We start from the raw sequence: 18,276 nt of genomic DNA, 5'->3' as shown, positions 1-18,276 counted from the left end.
CCAACTTAGTGAAAACTACTGCAATTGCTAATGAAGTCTGTGAGAGTTAGCCCAATCCACATGAGGGCTGAATGGGGACTCATCTTTGTTTTTCAACAGTGCTCTGTTTATACAACAATCAGTGCCTGCTGCCAGCCTAAGCAGGGCCCTGGAGCTCAGTAAGGGGTTTAATAGTAAGTGCTGCATCAGTTTGGCACCTTTTCTCCTCTGCCCCAACCCCTCCCAGCGAGAGGAGGGTAGAATGCTGAGAAGAGGTGCCCTGTGCCCAGCTATGAGTATACTGTGGAATAGTGCCTGCATCAAGCAGGAAGTGGGAGGACACACATGAAGACATGCAGAGTTTCGGGAATGCAAGTAAGACACTATCATGTTTAATTCATTATGCTGATGATATAATAGTTGAAGAAAAGCTGACTAATTCCAAATAAAGACTGAACACCTTTATTATTGCCCGTTTAGTAGAGATGCTGCAGTTTGCCTACGGCGCTCTCATCAACCATCATGCTTGCCAGTTTTTCCTTCAGCAAGGACCCCAGGAAGTTGATGACAAGTGAATTTTTTAAGTTAGTTTATCCTAATGCTTGACAGTCACATCTAGACAAAGCATCTTCTTAATTTGAAACTTGATGAGAGATTTGACCTCAGTAACATTGGACCCCACGTTCTCATGTGGAGGAGAGAGAAGAACTTTGTCAGTTTTGTTCAGACCCAGAACACACAGAATCTACTTAGGGATTTGGAAGGTGGGATGGTGGTGTTCTATTTAGGTCCCCACAACCCAGCTTCTTGTGTTGATTTTTTTCAGAGCCTCTATCTCCACATGAGGTATATCCTCTGCCATGGCCTCATAATTTTGCTGATTCCCCACCATTCAGATAATGAAATTCAAAGTGTGGGGCAGACTTCAGCTGTGCTAGGGAAATGAATGTCCTGCTGCAGGCAACATTTTTTCAGACTGAACTGCAACTCCAGTTTCTAGGAACTTTTGTTTCCATTCTGTTCCGTTGCTGGATCCTTCCTTGGCCCTTTCTCTAAATATCCCACCTACAGAATGAGGAGGAAAATAGGGAGATGCACTCTCTGGGTCCTAGTATCCCCTCCCACGCATGCTGATGTGACAAACGGATTCAGGCAGAGCAAGGATGAATAAAGGTAGACAGATCCAAAACGGCTTTTCATTGGAAGACCAAAGCTGCAAAGCCAAGGCCTAAGAAATCAGTCCCGTGTCATCTGCAGGCCTGGGAGCAATCCCAGCAGAGGGAGGGAAGGGGAGAATAGAAACAGAGGAGCCCTCTAACTGGGTTTAGAGTCCTGGCGCTTGATAGCAGGATGTGCTGGGAACATCTGTAGCAATGGGTTAGAATCGAGGGGCTCCATAATCATCTGGCATCCTCTCAATGTTATACCTGAAGGCAACAAAGAAAAAAAATGTGAGTATAGAACATCCTGCTTGGAAAGCAGTCTCCTCCAGTAACTGCCTTGCCATCTCCCCCTTCAGCACGCAGCAAATGTGGAGAGGAGCCTAATGCATTCAGGCCCACAACAAGCAGCTTCATGGCATTTTGACCTGCAGCCTGAATACCCAAGGAGGGCAAAGACTGGCAAAGAGACTTGGAGAAGTCCCCACCAGTGTTCCAGCATTACAAAGCCGCTCAAGACCGACTGATTGGGGCACAGGCACCCTAGAAAACTTATCACTGCCGTGGGAGGAAAACAGCTTCAGACCAAGGTCTTATATAATAAGTAATATTACTCCTTTCAGCCCTATGACAGAGCAGCATGGAGAGCAGAGCACTTCAAAGAGCTGCTATATTAGTCACCCAAGCTGCATTCAAGGGCACAAAAGTATGACAGCAGGAGACACTTTGTGAGAGAAATATACAAAGCTACATTCCAGTTATGGATCAATTAAGATGCTTTGTGGACTTGCCTCAGCCAATCTTGACACACTGCTCCCCTATCACATATCACCAGACTCCTCCTCTCTTCACAAAACCTTACCACTACTAGTACAAAAGCTTTCTCTCTGCTGCCCTTAGGATCTGGAATAGCCTCTCCCTCCCTCACCCCCATTTCAAATCCCACCTGAAAACATCATCTTCTCTGCCCATACCTTGTTTTCTCTCCCCGCCTCTATTTAACAGGGGGTATGAAAGATACAACTGTTGTATTTCATGCAGAAGATCATATTAAAATATTGAAGGTGCCCTACAAAGGTAAATAAAGGCCTCTTTCTCTAGGTCCTTATAAACACTTTAGGAAGGCTAGGATTGTTGCAAATCCTTGCAAATTTAGATTATGTTAAAGCAGATTACAGCTCCTGAAATGTTTAAAGTAACTTTAGATTAAGCAAGCAGCCCCAAACAACACATGCTTGGAAAAATTCACTATTTCAAAGTCACTAAATCAATTTCTTTCAAAGTTGTTTTGTTTTACATCAGAAACTAGGTCAGCCACTTACTTGTGTACACTAAATTTGTGACAGACGTGAAAAAACCCTACTCTTCAAGGAACTTCTGAGTACATTTTGCTGATATTTCAGAATCAAAAAATAAATAAGCCACTTCTTGGCTGATATCAAATAATGAAAACTGACCCCAAGGAAATTATTCTTCCAAATTATGAGCAACTGAATGAAATTGTTAGTAATGGAAATGGCATTCCAAACTTAGACTACTAGGTACTCCTGTTACAACAGTGTACAGTCCTTTCTTCACACAGGCGGTCATACCACTTCCGTTTATAAAGACTCAATGACACTACAGTTACAGGCACTATAGAAAACCACAAGATAGATAGAAAGACCAAACATGTTTGGGAATAAACTGCTAAGACAGCAATGGTCAAAGTCAGTGTTGTGTCCTGCTAGGGAGGTCTCCCACCTGTGGTTGGAAATATACATGATAGGGACTCCAGGAATCTTCCGGATTCTCCGCTTAAGGTCTCTGTCCACCGTGGCCACTATGTAACACTTGTGCTGCAAGAAAGGGAGGCATGTCAAACTCTAACAGTGATCCAGCCCAGTGGAAAGAAGGCCAAACAAATGATTCTGTTCACTTAGTCATAACGCTGTGGGGCACCAATTCTAAAAGAATTGGACATTACTAGGATAAGATGCTATTCTTATTCATACAAAGTCCTACTACAGATTAGCTGTGCTCTTCTTCTCATCGTAGTGTGCAGGTGACTTACAGGTGGGAGGCATTGTTGCCTAATGGATAGAGTGTTGGACTGGAACTCAAGTACCTGGGTTCTATTCTTGGGTCTGCCCTGGCCTGCTGGATGACCTTGGGCAAGTCCCTTTGCCTCTCTGTCCCTTAGATTCCCCATTTGTAAAATGGGGACAGTGATATTGACCTCCTTTGTAAAGTGCTTTGAAATCTACTGAAAAAAAACATTATATAGGAGATTGGTATTATCATCTTTATTGCTACTAAAGCTACTGGCCTGCCAGCTGGAGTATTCAGGAAAGAATTTCCCATCCCATACGTATTCCTTCAGATAGAATTGCACAAGGAGGTGCATGATGGGGATGTTATATCTTCCTTTGAAGCAAGTAATGTTAGAGATTGGATACTGGACTAGAGGAACTTTGACTGGCTCCCACAGTTTCTCAGAAGGTCTCAGATTTTATAGGTCATTAGTGCCAACAGGAGTTCGGCAAGTTTTCATGCCAACAGTGCAGAAGAGTAATCCTTGGAATGGGAGGTACCTGAGTGACCCTCTGCACCAAGCAGTCATCTGCATAGGTCCCTTTGTGTGTGCAAGGCAGGCGTTCAAATCGCGGGTCCTTGGCTATCCTGTGGGGTCATAAAAGATGTCATTAGGAAGACTACTGAGGACACTTGACCTATACAGAGGCATCTTCAGATAATTCCAGGGTGAGGAAGTAGGAACAACCCCCCTTCCATTCTGGGCAATTTGCAAACCTCAAGACCACAGCCAAGACCGGGGGTTAAAACCTCTTTAGGCCAATTTCAAATGAGGAGCAAGGAAGGTCAAAAAGCACAAGTTGGATTAACAAATATTGTGGCTAATTATCGTTGTTTATGTATTACTTAGTATTTATTGCAGTAGCCCCCAGAGAGCACAATCAGGATCCGGGTTCTATACAAAACGGAAAACGGTAATTAGAAATGTCAGTTCTTTGGACAATTCCCCTACAGAACCTCAGTATCATGTCCAGGTGGCAAGAACAAGCCTCAAACATAGCCAATGTCTTCTTGTGACAGATCCAACAGTCCAGCCTCCTGGTTTTGGTCTTCCAAGCCATCTTTGGGTAAAGCTCAAATCAATTTAGATGTGCTGATAGTGACTGTAAGTGGGGTCTTTGTGACGCCCCCTTTTACAGCTGTGGTCAGTTAGAAGATGTAGGCCACATATTTGCAGGTTGCATCCATGGTGAGGGCTGCCTGGTTCTATCATGGACTTGCATAATGCCCTTCCCTCAGCTACTGAATGATTAAGACATTCAGACTAACACGCTTGCCTTGATTGTCTATGTAGATGGAATCACTACATAGATATCAGGGGTAGGGATCATATTTCCCTTTAGCACCTCATCTCAAAGTTCTGTACAAGCTATATGCAGAAATAACTTCACCCACCATTAAAAGAGAGCCCTCTTGAGAGGAACACAGCAGCTCTTTACTAGCTGCACTGCAATACTACATATTAGGTCAAGAATGGAAGTGAATAACTATGATCGATTGACAAAGCAGAGGAAAATTAGTTATCTGACTTGGACTAATGTTGTATAGACAATGGAACTATGAATATAATTGCAGGCCAGTACCCGGATTCTAGGATTACCAGTTCACATTATTATGCTGCTATAGGACTGAGATGGAACTCAGCTGATAAATCCCTGAAAACATGAACTAATCTTGAAGAAGAAAAAAAAAACCCACAGATACCCCTCCTCCTTTGGCCAGAGGTTTCTCTCCTACTTATTCTCAGCTGCAGGGAAATGTTCTTTTGGAGAGTTTGCTGCAATTTAAAGTATAAAAAAAAATATGTCGCACAGATAAGAGATTTGAAGATTGAAAAAGAAATCTTTACAGGATTCACTCAAAACTTGTTCCAGACCCACACCTTAATGCCGGCAGGTGCCTTTGATGTGGTGGAAGAAATATGAATTAATTATAAGAACTGGAATGATTTCAAAATCCTCTGCAGTATGGATGTTGTAGTGGAAAGTCACAAACATTTCTTTTTTGCTGTGCTGATGTACAAAGCTCTGGAAACCCTGGAGAAGTTTCTCAATGATCATGCTAGCAAATATCACAAGTTTGCAGAAGTATGAAGATGGATTTTTTAACATAAGATGCAAGAAGTATAAATGAATGCCTCATTGTCAGTGTGATCATTTAAACTGACATAAGTCAGGAAATTCAGAGTTACAGTTGGAACATCAAGGATCCAGCTGGTGCAGGCTGACGCCAGAATCATCTTTTCTCCTGTCTTGATGAAAACCAGTTTCTTTGTATCATCTCCTGATATTAAAAGGGATCAAGTTGATTTAAGAGCTCTCAGTGCAAGAACACAGTGCAGCCAGCAAGACTATTACGGGTGACCTCACAGGACTTTATAAACATCTTTTGTCCTCAGTGTAGGAACTCCTAAATGCCCTCTTCTCAACAGGTTACCCACTACAGAAAGAACAAGCACAAAGGAAGAAGAACGGAGTGCCAGTGGCAGAGATCTCATTATAAACCTGGCTGATTTGGATAAAGATTTTTTAAAAAATATGGCTTGCAATTGTGGCAAAGGTGGTTTTATCATCCTCCTCCAGAATATCCATGTGGTCTTGAGAAGCAGAACTGTCCAGGATGATGTACAAATTGGCGTATATAGAGTCAAAGGTTTCTCTCATGGTGGATTCCTCCAATTTAATTCAGACTGGATTGCTGCCTCCATTGTAGCAGGCCTTCTGTGAATGATCTGTTAATGTCTTTTCTGGGTGTTTTGGTCAGTCTTGCTCACAATGACTGTATATAAACTGGAGCTATGACTTGCACCATAATGACTAGATATTTTTTAAATAAAAGCTTACATTGTGCAGGAATTGATAGGCCAAGAAGATAAGCTTTTGCAAGACTTTCCACCCTAGCCCAAGCTTTGGGAACACAACTTTCCACTTCCCCATGCCTATTTAAAATTCAACCATAATGGTTGTGATTAAGCGATATAAAGTACTATAGTACACAATCTAGTCAGCGATGTGTCTGAAGCAGCCAGGTAGACAGATGGACTAAGGAACAGAGTTGAGTGTCCTGCACCTACCTTAGTGCCACACGGTACTTCTGCCCTAGCTTCTCAATTTCAGCCATTACGCAATCTGTGATACAGGGGATACCTGCATGAACAGATTATCATCAATATTAGTTATTACCTCTATAGTGCCAAAAGTGTATTAGCTCTTACCTTACAGTACTTCACTATGACAATGTGCTCTACAGAAAATACTAAGATAAAGTATCAAGATCTCTGCCCTGAATTGCTTACAGTTTAATTAAACATACAAAAAACTCATGAAGGGGAGGAGGAGGATGAAATGCAAAGCAACCTAGCAGCTAGTTGGCCATATCTTGTTAAGTTTGTTGATCTTTTGAAGGAATTTGGGGTTTAAAATTTTTGTTTTTATTTTTTTTATTTTGTTAAGATTAGTATTTAAGACTCATCTAATTATTAACTGCATAGAGTTCTAAGGTTAATGCGGATCAAGAATCCCAGGTTCACTGAACATCATTAAGCTCCCTTGGCCCCTGTACTTGGCCAGCAGCATAAATCCTTTTAACTGGACTTTTGTTACCTTAAGCTAGTGCTATGTGGCCTGCAAAGTGTTTGTGGCAGAGTGAGGGATTGTTGCAGGCAAGAGCAGACCTCACCATACCAGGGCACCATGCTGTTTCAGGAGAAACTCTAACAGGAACAGACACTCACACTTGGCATAGAGACAGTCCATCATTGACTGCACCAGGTCCAACTTGGCTTTAATGGAGAAGTTGATGAAGTTTGTATCAATCAGAATATAATAGGGTGGGCCCAACTGCATGTTATACTGGAAGAACAAACAGGAAGGGTGCTGAGGGCTGTCAGGAAAGAAACAATTCAAATCAGTTACTTTAAACTGACACCACCAATGCATCAAATCCTATGACCTGGACAGATCTGCTAGGAAACACGCCCAGCCAGGAGCAGTTTTGAGATAATGCCTGGAGAGAAAGATGGTGGCAATTACGAAGCAGCCCACCTCCACCTCTCTTCCTTCTGAGAGCCCACTCCCCCTTTCCCAAGTATACACATCAAAAAGTTCAGGCCGGGGGTGGGGCGCAAGTTCTGACAATCTTTAGAACACTCCTCTAAGTGAAAGAGATGGGGAAAATATTCTTGCAACTGCCCAGAGCTGCCTCTCCTCTGCTCCCAAGTGCAAGGCAAGGCAGAGGGCATCTCCACTCTCCAAGATGTAAGGCAGAGTGCAGCTCCTTGGGTACTTACACCTCTCTTTCCTTGATTGCACTGGGATCATCCTTCTTTTTCACATTGGATTTTGCTCGCTCCGACTGTTTGCTAAAGCAACAAAAAATAAATTACGTTTTTGTGTGACACTCACAAGTATGTTAGCATGGAGTGTGTGTGTGGGAAAGACGGGGACAACAATGGATAGAATATTAAAACAAAAATGCCTTAATGATGTAAAAAACAAGGGAAAAAAGGAACAGCTAAGAATGATACTAGAGAGTAAAACTAGAAAGTTTGGACTGAAATTATGAAAATTTAGGTTAGCTCCTAGGAAGACTCCTTGACAGCAAAATGGATAAAAGTGGGAAAACATCTTCTAAAGCAGGAAGGGAAAGCAATCACTCGGGATCCTGAAAATAGGACAAGACACTGGAGAACATTCAACCCAGACTCATCCCGCACTGGCCTTCAGAAATTGTCTAGGGGGAACCTAAGTTTCTCTGTAGCTAAATCTCCAGTACTATGAATGGGTCCCCGATAAGCTGTTCCCACACCCCATTGCTGCGAGGCTCACATGCGCTGGTCTCGGAGGTTGATCATGCGTTTCACGATGGCGTATTTCCTGGCTTTCTTTTGTTTCCCCTGCAAAGAAACAGTGTTAGAGGAGAGGAGGAAAAACAGACACCCCACAAACCTGCCCCCCGCCCCGTGACTCCCCGTCATCCGCTCCCCAAACCCATCCCCCCTGCCCCCAGCAATGCATCCCCTCCACAGAACCACCCTGCAGCATCCCCCAGTCCGCCGCGCGGGAACCCTGCCGCTCACGTAGAGAGACCCCCGAGACTCGGGAAACCAGGCGCGGGCCACCCCCGCGCGGAGGCAGCCAAGCCCCACAGCTCCCGTCCGCGTGCCTGGGAGCAGAGCGCCGCCGCCGCCGATCACGACTCACCATCCTGCTCCTCGCCCGCCTCCTATTCGGCCCCCCGGCCCGACCACTTCCGGCGCTCGCCTCGCTCGTCGCCGCTGACCTGCCCGCGAGGAACTATCACTTCCGGCCGCCGGCTCGGAGGCGGGGGCAGCGGGAGCCCGCGCCGGCCGCGCGCACGACCAGGGCCCAGACTCAAAACCGCTTCCCGCAGGCTTCGGTAACTGTCTCCCTTCAGGCCTGTGAGCCGGGGGCTGAGCCCGCGTCCCGGAGAGCCCCGGCGGGGGCTCGGGAAACCCCCCGACTCGCCTGTGGGGGGAGGGAGACCGGCCTCGGGCCAGGGCGGCCTGGAGCCTGCGAGACGCAGCGACTCCCGGCGGGGGTGGGGTTGTGCGCGCGCGCCTGGAGGGGCGGTGCCTGGTAGTCCCGTTACAGAGCCCCACCAGTGCGCCTCGCTCCCGGGGAGCCCCGGTCTGGGGGGGGGACGGGCGCGGGGGGGCAGAGGAGTCCGGCCAGAGCGGCATGGGGGGCTGGGCAGCGGGTGCCGAAGTGCGAGGACATGGAGCCCTGCACCCGCTGCGGGATGGGGATACAGCAAGTGTCCACCCAGCACAGGCCTTCGCAGTATTTTTACTGTCTGATTCCCCAGTACGTTAAGCCTCTGCCCAGGATGAGGTTTCCTGGCATGGCTGGGACTTGATCCCCTGTCTATTTGCGTTTAGCGTTTGTTCCTGACTTCCTAGTGCAGTGGTTCTCAAACTTTTGTACTGGTGACCCCTTTCAAATAGCAAGCCTCTGAGTGCAACCCCCCCTTATAAATTAAAAACACTTTTAAATATATTTAAGACCATTATAAATGCTGGATGCAAAGCAGGGTTTGGGGTGGAGGCTGATAGTTTGTGACCCTCCATGTAATAACCTTGTGACCCTCCTGAGGGGTCCTGACCCCCAGTTTGAGAACCCCTGACCTAGCGGGTTTGTGAGCCTGCTATCCCGCAGGTTGGGAGAGGGTGGGGTCATTGGGTCAAGTGTCTAGTATTATGCACAGATACTTCCCTCTGTCCTTGGATTAGAAGTCATTTCTGATCTTTAGAGGAAGTGAGTCTTCAGTGGAGCAGGAAATAATTTGGACCTATTCTGTATCACATGGGAAACTTGGTTGTTCCTTTCTGTTTCTTTGGTGCCTTATTACTAAGGCTACGTTTATGTCATGGAAGTCAGGGAATCATCCAGAGACCTCAGTGACATTCTCTGCTTCAGCCCCAGGGACTGTGGGACTGGAGCTGGCAGCCAGTGGGGCCCTGACAGGGTTCCAGTGACAGGCGACAGCCTCGTGCAGGGGAGGGGAATGCCTGGGGTGAGCGGCTGGGGGTGTCCTGTTTTCTCTTTGGGAAATGTGGGCACCCTGCAGCTTCCAGCTGCTGTGGGCAGAGGGGGAACCACACAGCTCTTAGCCATCACAGTGGCAGGGAAAATCTTGGAGCCGCAGCAGCAAAAATCACAGACAGGTCACAGCTTCCATGAATTTTTGTTTATTGCCTGTGATCTGTCCATGACTTTTACTAAAAATAACCATGACTAAAGCTTAGGCTTACTTATTACCTCTCACTTCTGGTTTCCAATCTGTGGTCTCTGATTTTGCATTTGAGGAAGTCTGCATGCATTTTGCTCACCTCATTGTAGTGAAGTATTTGTTGGTGAGAAGGTTCTGTTTGGCATCTGCACTTGTCTAGCTGGTTGTTGTAGTTTGTATCTGTCCTTAATGATTGCTATACTGTAAAGTTTTTTTTAAGTGATTTACATTATTTGGGCTTAGGTGAAATTGATTATTTCATTGTTCTGAAGGTTAGATCTTTTGTTGAGGTTTGGCTGTGCTGCTGTACCTGCAGTCATTGTCAGGTTTCTGTTTTTTCTTCTCTAGTGCTTTGTGGTAAGCAAAAAGTTTGTGGCCTTGGCTGAGGTGTCCCCAGAATTTGTCCTTATTGTGTGTTGATTAGCAAAAGGTATCTCTAGTTCTGTCCTGCTGCTGTCTGTTCCTGTGGATGCATACTATTTATTTGCAGAACTTGTAAGGTTTCTCTTGTGGTTTTGTCCTCTTCAATGAATGTTGCAGATACAGATGGGTCCCATATTTCACTTCTCTATAGTAAAATGGCTTGGATTATGTTATCAAATACTTTTCACAAGACTCTAAGCGTATGTATGTGTGTGTGTCAGGGGATATTCTATAGCTTGCAATCTCTATCAAAATTTCCTAGTGGTTTTGAAAGGGGAGCACACTCCAATTTCCCTTCTCCCTTTCTCTTCCCTCCCACCTCATTGCAAAATGGAGATATCCCCTCTCATATGGAGCTGTTTTACTTGGCTGTCTCTTGTAGGTGAAACTCTAGGGTCTGAAGAACTTGTTTAGCGTTGGTTCTGCGGGACCCTGACTCTGGATGGTCCAGTCCCTCATATAAGAGAAAGGTATTATCATCAAACATACTTCCTGGTAGTGGCCATTGCCTGAGGTCCTAACAAATGCATGGAACTTCACTGGGTCTGCCCGCAGAGAGTGATAGCTAGTGGGTTGACACATTCCCTTTTCTGGCTATAGGTCTTTTCTGAGACCTCTTACTGCCATGAGCCAGTTTGTGGCCTATGTCCCTGATGCCTTGTGAAAGGAACAGGGAGTTAAGCCTTGCTGTGGTGTCTCTTCTTCATGCACATCCTGGGATTGCTGTGAGCTTGGAGGTGGAGCTGATGGTGCCTTTCAGATGCGACCTAGTACTCCTTTTCTTTTTGCTGATTTGCTGAGGTGATCATGAAGCATGAGGAAGACAAGCATCAGCACAGGCTGAGTTACAGCTAAGCCACTTCTCCCCAAAGTACTTTCCTCAGCAGAACTGTAATTAAGGAGCTAGTGGTGTGGAAGAGAATCAAAGACTGGAAGGAGAATTGGGCTTGGTAAGGAAACGGGGGGAGAGGTAGTTGAGAGAGGTCAAAATATGGGCAATTTTACCAAAATTAATTGTTGGATGAAGAGATGCATTCTCTAGTGCTTTGCTTGTGATGTTTAGATGGTCCGAGTGACCCTGCTTTGGGAAGAGCTGGAGGGCTGATCAGCAGTGGTGAGTGGATGTTCCCCTGTGAGCAGTGGCTGAGGCTTATTTTTACTTGGAAAGTGAATGTTGTGTTATGCAATGAATGAAGAAGGCTGACCTGCTGTATCTGTGGAGGAGGTGAGGAGCACATGTGTACTGACATTGATTTAAGATCTACTTTGGAATAGAAAGAATGGGGGATCTTAGATTTTTGGTATTGATCTGGGATCTCTTGTGTGTGTTTTATTTTTTTCAAAGCCAGCATTTCACCTGGACCTTGTTTAAAGTTTCTGATGGCATGGTCCAATCCTGGAGAGAGAGTGACAGATCTGTTTGTGTTGATCTTGGCCATCGATGTGGCTTTCTGTCCTTGCTGCTTGATATTGGAACCTGCCCAGTGCCCTTGAGCTGACACTTCTGACTTTCAGGATCATATTTTAAAATTAAGTGCATATGTGCAATTGCACTGATACCCTTGCACACATTTGATTTATGTGAGAAAATACTGGATATTCTCACTCTAAGGAGAATCATCATCTTGTGCATGATCTGAGAAGAACTGACCATTGTCAGTGGGTATTTGTCCACAAGGCTAGATATGCCACATAAGGTATTCTGTTTACAAAGTTGCTGAGGTGCTCTCTCAGCTTGGTTTTTATAATTTGAGGTAATACTCTCCTGCAGAAATGATTCGTAATCCATTTTTCCTGAAAGCTGTTGGAATTCGGGGGCGGGGGGGGGGGAAGGAGGAGGAAACCAAGATAAATATTTATCAGTGCAGGAACAGATATCAAAAGAAGGAAAATCTGATGTGTTCTAGGGCCTCAACAAGTCTTTTTTATATAGTGTGTGCCCTCTAATGGCTCTGCAACTTCAGTTACATTAGTGTACCAGTGCTGGCTAGTATTTCCCTTATAGCTGCAATTACACTTGCGCACAGCTCTCAGAGCTTCGCTGCATACTCTTCTGTCTCCACCACAGTTCTCTCTGTGGTGCCATACACTCCATCCTGGCTCTGCAGGTAGTTTAGGAGGGAAATCTGGATTAAGTCTTCCAAATTCAAATTCTTCCTGCAGGTGGCAGGAGGCCATCACTTGCTGTGTCCTTGGATCAAGCACATAAGGCCTGTAGGAGTGCTGGGTATTTTCTCTGCCCAGTAATGAGGTTGACTCTGTACTGGTATCTTTCACAAAAAGGTTAGTTCCCCACCTTGTTAGCTGGTAGCTTTTGGCACTGCCTGATGCTCATCTAAAATAACTTGTTCATCTTGTGAATAAATTACATATCTGGGTACCAGCTAACCATGGCAAGAAGCTTACCCCACAGTACCCTGTCTGAGTAAGTATCTTTGGGGCTGGTTCTAATGTACATGCTAGAAAGAAGCTGGCTGTGAATGTGGCAGCTCCTTTTGTCTCTGCTGGCCATCTGACCTGGTGCCTTGCCTGCCATTTCATGCAGCGATAATGAAATAAGAACTTGCTGGGCTGATTAAGGGAGACAGCTTGTCAGACACAGGGAATTAATTCTGAAATTCTGTAACCAAGACCAAATGGCCCATTTTCATATTGGCATAAAGCTCCTTGCTCATTCTGGAGGTTTCAGGCACCAAACTTAGAACAGACAGTAACTTTCAGCATGACTTGGGGAAGGGAAGAAGTTATGGGCTGAGACTGGGGTAGCTTGTGCATATGGGCCCAGAGTGCCAGTTTTGTACTGAGGTTTTTCACTGTGGAGAGGGAACTGATTCTGTAGATGCTGGTGAAACATTTCCTTCGAGATTCAAAAACATTTCAGAATTGCACAGTGATAAGAGTCCCTGTGGAATTTACAAACTGCTCTTGGATGGAGTGCACTCCATATTTGGAGGGCGAGCCGGGTACAAAGGGAGCACTTATGGAATGCTAGGAAGAAATGTGTAGAGAGGTGGAGGCAGGAGTGTGTTACTGTGTTTAAAAACATTTCGGCTACCAGTGTTAGAAATAGTGCAGGGTATAGTTTCTAGAACTGTGTTCCTTCCTAGACTGCATTGCAGTTTCAAAACGATTTATGCTGGTGGGTGGGCAAAACCTTGTAACAAACTAGCACAGTTGGAGCAGAGTTTGAAGCCAGACATCGAGGCCACATGAATGAGCATCAAGGAGTACAGGTTTGGGGTGAAGTCACTAGTACATATGTGAAAGGTTTTGGGTCAGAGCCATGAGTCAATTACCCAGCCCATATCACAGGGCATTAGCTAGATTAACAGCTTCTGCCTTGCTGTGTTAAGAATAGAGAATTCAAAGGCCTGAAGCTGTGTAGGGAAGAAATTGACAACTCATGGCCTTAGGGATGAGGGAAGGATCTCAGCCAGAGAGGGAAGGATAAAATAGCTGAGTGGGTGGGATTTTCCCTGAGATGACACAGCAAGAGACTGGGATTTTCTGTAGCACATGTAAAGAACTCTGTACAGATTTGCTCATCTGTTTGCATATGTAGGTGGAGAGCTTTGTGCCCTGAAGGCAACAGGCTCTGTACTGTGGAGTTGTGGGTTAAGAGGTCCTGGGGAGGCAGCAGGCACCCTGAAATAGATGGTTTGGAAAGGATGGGGTAAAGGTGGCAGACACCCTGAAGTGGAGGATGGGTAAGTGGGGAGTGAGGAGGAGCAGGTATCTTATTATGGAAGGTAAGGAGAACACCACTATCAGACAGCTAGCTGATGTGATCTGTTTTGGGAGAACTGCTGTAGTATGCTGTCATTCATAATTTATTCTGGTCTCCTCCTTGCACTCTGCATTCTGAAAGAACAGATGTGAGCTAGGGAGGTGCATGGCCCCCTGGGACATTTCCCATTCTCTGTGTCAGAGGTCCCCAGCCTGTGGGGCATGTCCCCCAGAGGGTGTGGAGGGGGCGGGGAGTGAGTGCCCCTCAGACCCACTCCGCTCACAGCTCTGCTCCGGCCCCAGCTGCAGCCCTGGCTCCGGCCCTGGCTCCCAGCTCCACACCCGGCCTTGCCCCCAGCCTCAGCCCTCCTCCCGGCTGCAGCTGTGTCTCTGGCCCCGGGCCCCAGACCCACCCCCAGCCTCAGCCCCCTTATTACCCGTGTCTGCGTCCCCTCCCCCTACCAGGAGCCCCAGCCCCACTCCCAGCCCCGGCTCTTGGGGGGAGATGTAGACAGGTTAAGGGGTGGAGCGAAGCTGTAAAGTTTGGGAACCACTGCTCTATGAGTTACACAGATCCTATCTATTATGGGGTTTGTCTCCAGACTGAGATATTTGCTGCTTTGCAACTCAAAGAGTTTTAGCAGGGTGGACGGTGCTTAAAATGAATTGTCTTGTGAGGCCACCTGCTGTTCAGATCTGGGACACCTGTAATGTGGCAGCAGCAGAGACATTTGCCCCATATGTTTTGGGGCTCAGATTCCTTGTAAGACATATTACCTATAAATGTCCCTGCAGCTGAATATCCTTCACCTGGGATTGGTGCAGTCATATTTTGCAGGACACCATGCTTTTACTAGCTTTATCCCCACCCCACTTTCTCTGAGGGGCTCAAGTGGTGCCCAGTCCATAAAATTTACTCTTGGGTGGGAGCCAGGTATCTGGCTGCCCTGCTGAACCCCTCAGCCTGTCGAAATCTATCTGGGCTGGCAACGTTTTGTTCCATCTTGGACCTGCAGGGTTTCAGGGGCAATGGTGTTGACTGAATAGCTCTGCATATCTAGGCTGTAAAGTGAAATGAGACCAGGGTACATTCAGAGTACTGGGACATGGAGAAGCCTAGCACTTCACTCATTTTGTGGTGCTTTATAGCAGCTATGCTTGTGGCAATGACATGGAGTCAAGTTTTTTTTAATCCCCTTCTAGGCTGTCCTTTTCATCTCTGGACAGGTGTAACTGATTTTTCTTCTTCTTGTCCCTTCCCAGGCAGGAAGGCTAGCAAGCAATTGGTGGCTGCACAGTGCGACAGTGCAGATATCCTCTTCCCAGAGTTGGGGGATAAGTTGCTGTACTTGAGTCCCTTTCCTCCAGCCGTGAATCTAAGATGTGAGTTCCAGGAGCCTCTTTTTCCACAATGTTCTGCTGCTTGGTCCCTTCCTGTTGACCCTTGCCCCACGTCTGGAGCCAAGAGGAAGGATGTGGAGGAGTGAGTGCCCCCCTGTTGGCTTTTAGAACATGGGCACTTTTGTAAAGGTATGTGACTGCCATTGGCTGGAGAGTTGGGAGGATTCACAGGGCTGGAAGGTGATAGCCATTAGATAGGGAAATGTCTGGCTTAAGCTTTCTGCATGGTGGTGACTTTTGTTGCTGCTGTTGTGATAACTGATAAGTAACTTCACCTCATGCATAAACCAGCTGTATGCACATTGTAATTCCTCACCTAATGGCTGGCAAGCTACATTGTATGCACTAGTGTGTGTGAAACTGTTATTTTCACCCCTGGCTGTTGGGCTAAGTACTAGCTTCTGGAGCAGGCGGGTTCTTGCTCTGCTGCATGATGACACAACCTGAGGGTCCCTGAGCCACCTGCAAACTCCTTGCAATAATTGAGAGTGCATGGTGTTTCCACTTTGCTGAAGTAAGATGGAAGATGTAGGTGTACTTCCTTATCCCATTGTCCCCCTGTGGTTCAGCCTCAGAAGGGCCAAATATATTTCATCCCTATGCTAGAGGGCTCATTTGGGGGAAGAGGAGTGGCGGAGGGGAAGAGGTTTATGCTCCACAACCCACTTATTCCGTAGTTTTTCTGCTGAGGTTGCCAAGCTGAGGGCTAGTTGCTACCAGCTATGGTGGTGGTTTTGTGATGTGCCCACATGACGTGTGGGAATGGAACTCAGATCCATGCAAACTCACTTCACAGAGCCGTCAAACAGATAGGAACTACTGTCAGTCATTAGTATTGGAATTGGTGACCCCAAGGTTAGTGACCGTATTGCCCAGTCCCCGAAGCCCACTTCCAACACAGTCTATGAAGCTCATACTGTATTGTCTTTATTTCAGGTATCACTGGTTCAGAACAGGAATCTGTGATGTAATTGTTCTTTACAGTAAACTGAGCTGATTGGGTGTTCCATAGCCTTTTGGTATCATGCATTAGGGATCCCTTTAGGAAGAAGACTGATTTTCTCAGCTCCCACTGAAGCATATAATGTGTGTGGGGGAGGAAGAGATGGGGACTCCTGCTGGCCCCTCAGAGTTTTGGGGCACTGGGTATTTGTTGATGGGAGCTGTAAGCTGTGTGGATTTGAGAAAGAGTCACTGAACTAGACATGGAGTACTTGTGGCACCTTAGAGTCTAATAAATTTATTTGAGCATAAGCTTTCGTGAGCTACAGCTCACTTCATCGGATGCATTCAGTGAAGACATGGTGTGTTTGTGTTCTAGATGCAGCTGTAATCCTCAGCTGTGTGTCTCACCGAAGGGACCTGATGTTTTACATTATTGGTAAGTGGAGAGGTGGCCCTAATGTCAGTTTTCAGAGCAGCAGCCATGTTAGTCTGTATCGTGTTAGTTAGTGCATCTCACTGTAGGATCCTGAGGTTTTCCCTAAGTCTTCTACTGTCTTGAATGCTTTCACATTGGTTTAGGGTCTATCTAACAAACAGAAAGTTTTCTTGCCACATTGCACTCTTCTTCAACCCCAAGCAGAGTTATCCCATTGACCTCACTCCTGGCTTTACCTTTATGGCCTAGTGGAGTTTGTTTCCTCCACGATGCATGCTTGTCCAATTTTAAATACTACAAGTGGTAGTTGCCGCATTGTTTCCTGTGGTGGAATCTCAGTAGTTTTATGTAGGTATTCATAGAAAACCACTTGCAAATGTATCTAGATTCTCCTGTGCCATACTTCAGACTCTGGGCAGCTACAACCATCTCCACTCAATTCATAGTCATTCATAGAGTCTAAAACTTAGGGACCTTTATGGTCATCTAGTGTGACCTTCTGAATAACACAGGCCACTGAAGTTCCCATAGTAATTTCTGCATCTAGCCCATAACTTCTGGTTGAGTTAGAGCGTATCTTGTAGAAAGACATCCAATCTCAGTGCAGGTGGGATCTCAGTGCCTTGCTGGGCCATGCTACCATAACCATCCTGTATTCTTTCCCTGCTGCAGGTGGGATCACAGTATCCATCGTAGTCTTCTTCTTCACCATTAAGTTCCTCTTTGAGCTTGCCGCACGTGTAGTCAGCTTCCTCCAGCATGAGGACCGGGAGCGCCGAGGGGAGCGAACTATTTATGACTACGTGCGAGGCAACTATTTGGATCCCCGCTCCTGCAAAGTCTCCTGGGATTGGAAGGACCCCTATGAGGTGGGCCACAGCATGGCCTTCCGAGTGCATGTAAGGGAATGTTTCTGTCTCCACACAGATTGGGGGGTAGGCCTTTTAATTCTAGGAGATGAAGGGGAAATTTCTTCACTGTTTCTTCCTTTTGATTTTCTGGAGGGTGTGGGACAGGGTGAGGTCCTCTCCTGTTTGTCTATTAGGACATTTTCATGGTTGAGCTGAATATAGTGTTTGTGTCTAACAAACTCCTTTCATGCTGTTGCGTGTCATCGCCACAGACTAGGTCAACTGCTGGGGTGAGTGTCTCCTATGCACCTTCCTTTATGGTGAATTGGTGGGGGCACTACATAGTTCTCTCTGGGGACACGTGGACAAGACCTAGTGGTCTTCCTTTAAGGATGCAGCTTTCCCTACTCTCCTTTTGGGCTTGGGTTCTGTTGATCCTGATCTGAATGCACACTAACAATTCAGGGATCAATTGCCCAGAAACTTGTTCTTCTCAAGTCACTTTTTTGAACCTGAGCACAAGAAGGAACAA

The 18,276-nt window shown here is 46.2% G+C and overlaps 2 protein-coding genes across 5 annotated transcripts in view; one reads left to right on the top strand and one right to left on the bottom strand.

The window, feature by feature from the left end:
• Window positions 1-175: 175 nt before the first annotated feature.
• FCF1 (FCF1 rRNA-processing protein) lies at window positions 176-8,730 on the bottom strand. Of its 2 annotated transcripts, none has more exons than XM_074955949.1 (8): window positions 8,414-8,730; window positions 8,039-8,106; window positions 7,501-7,572; window positions 6,946-7,094; window positions 6,286-6,358; window positions 3,713-3,800; window positions 2,883-2,977; window positions 176-1,406 (listed from the first exon to the last, which is right to left on the bottom strand). In XM_074955949.1, the coding sequence occupies exons 1-8, from the start codon at window positions 8,414-8,416 to the stop codon at window positions 1,358-1,360; spliced, it is 597 nt and encodes a 198-aa protein (XP_074812050.1). In that variant the 5' UTR covers window positions 8,417-8,730; the 3' UTR covers window positions 176-1,357. The 2 variants fall into 2 exon arrangements, with proteins under 2 accessions (XP_074812050.1, XP_074812051.1); XM_074955950.1 differs by having other exon boundaries at window positions 8,290-8,426.
• AREL1 (apoptosis resistant E3 ubiquitin protein ligase 1) overlaps window positions 8,515-18,276 on the top strand; it is a 28,033-nt gene continuing 18,271 nt past the window's right edge. The window contains exons 1-4 of one of the 3 annotated variants that reach the window (XM_074955947.1): window positions 8,515-8,609; window positions 15,375-15,641; window positions 16,834-16,893; window positions 17,566-17,762. In XM_074955947.1, the coding sequence (XP_074812048.1) occupies window positions 16,878-16,893; window positions 17,566-17,762 (213 nt within the window). In that variant the 5' untranslated portion in view covers window positions 8,515-8,609; window positions 15,375-15,641; window positions 16,834-16,877. Of the gene's footprint in view, window positions 8,610-15,374; window positions 15,642-16,833; window positions 16,894-17,565; window positions 17,793-18,276 lie in introns of those variants that run through there. The other 2 variants (XM_074955946.1, XM_074955948.1) reach the window with 2 other exon arrangements.

Source organism: Natator depressus, chromosome 6 (assembly GCF_965152275.1).
Source record: "Natator depressus isolate rNatDep1 chromosome 6, rNatDep2.hap1, whole genome shotgun sequence".
Lineage (NCBI taxonomy): Eukaryota > Metazoa > Chordata > Testudines > Cheloniidae > Natator > Natator depressus.
The sequence above is the reverse complement of the archived record's forward strand: the minus strand, read 5'-3'. Positions and strand labels throughout refer to the sequence as shown.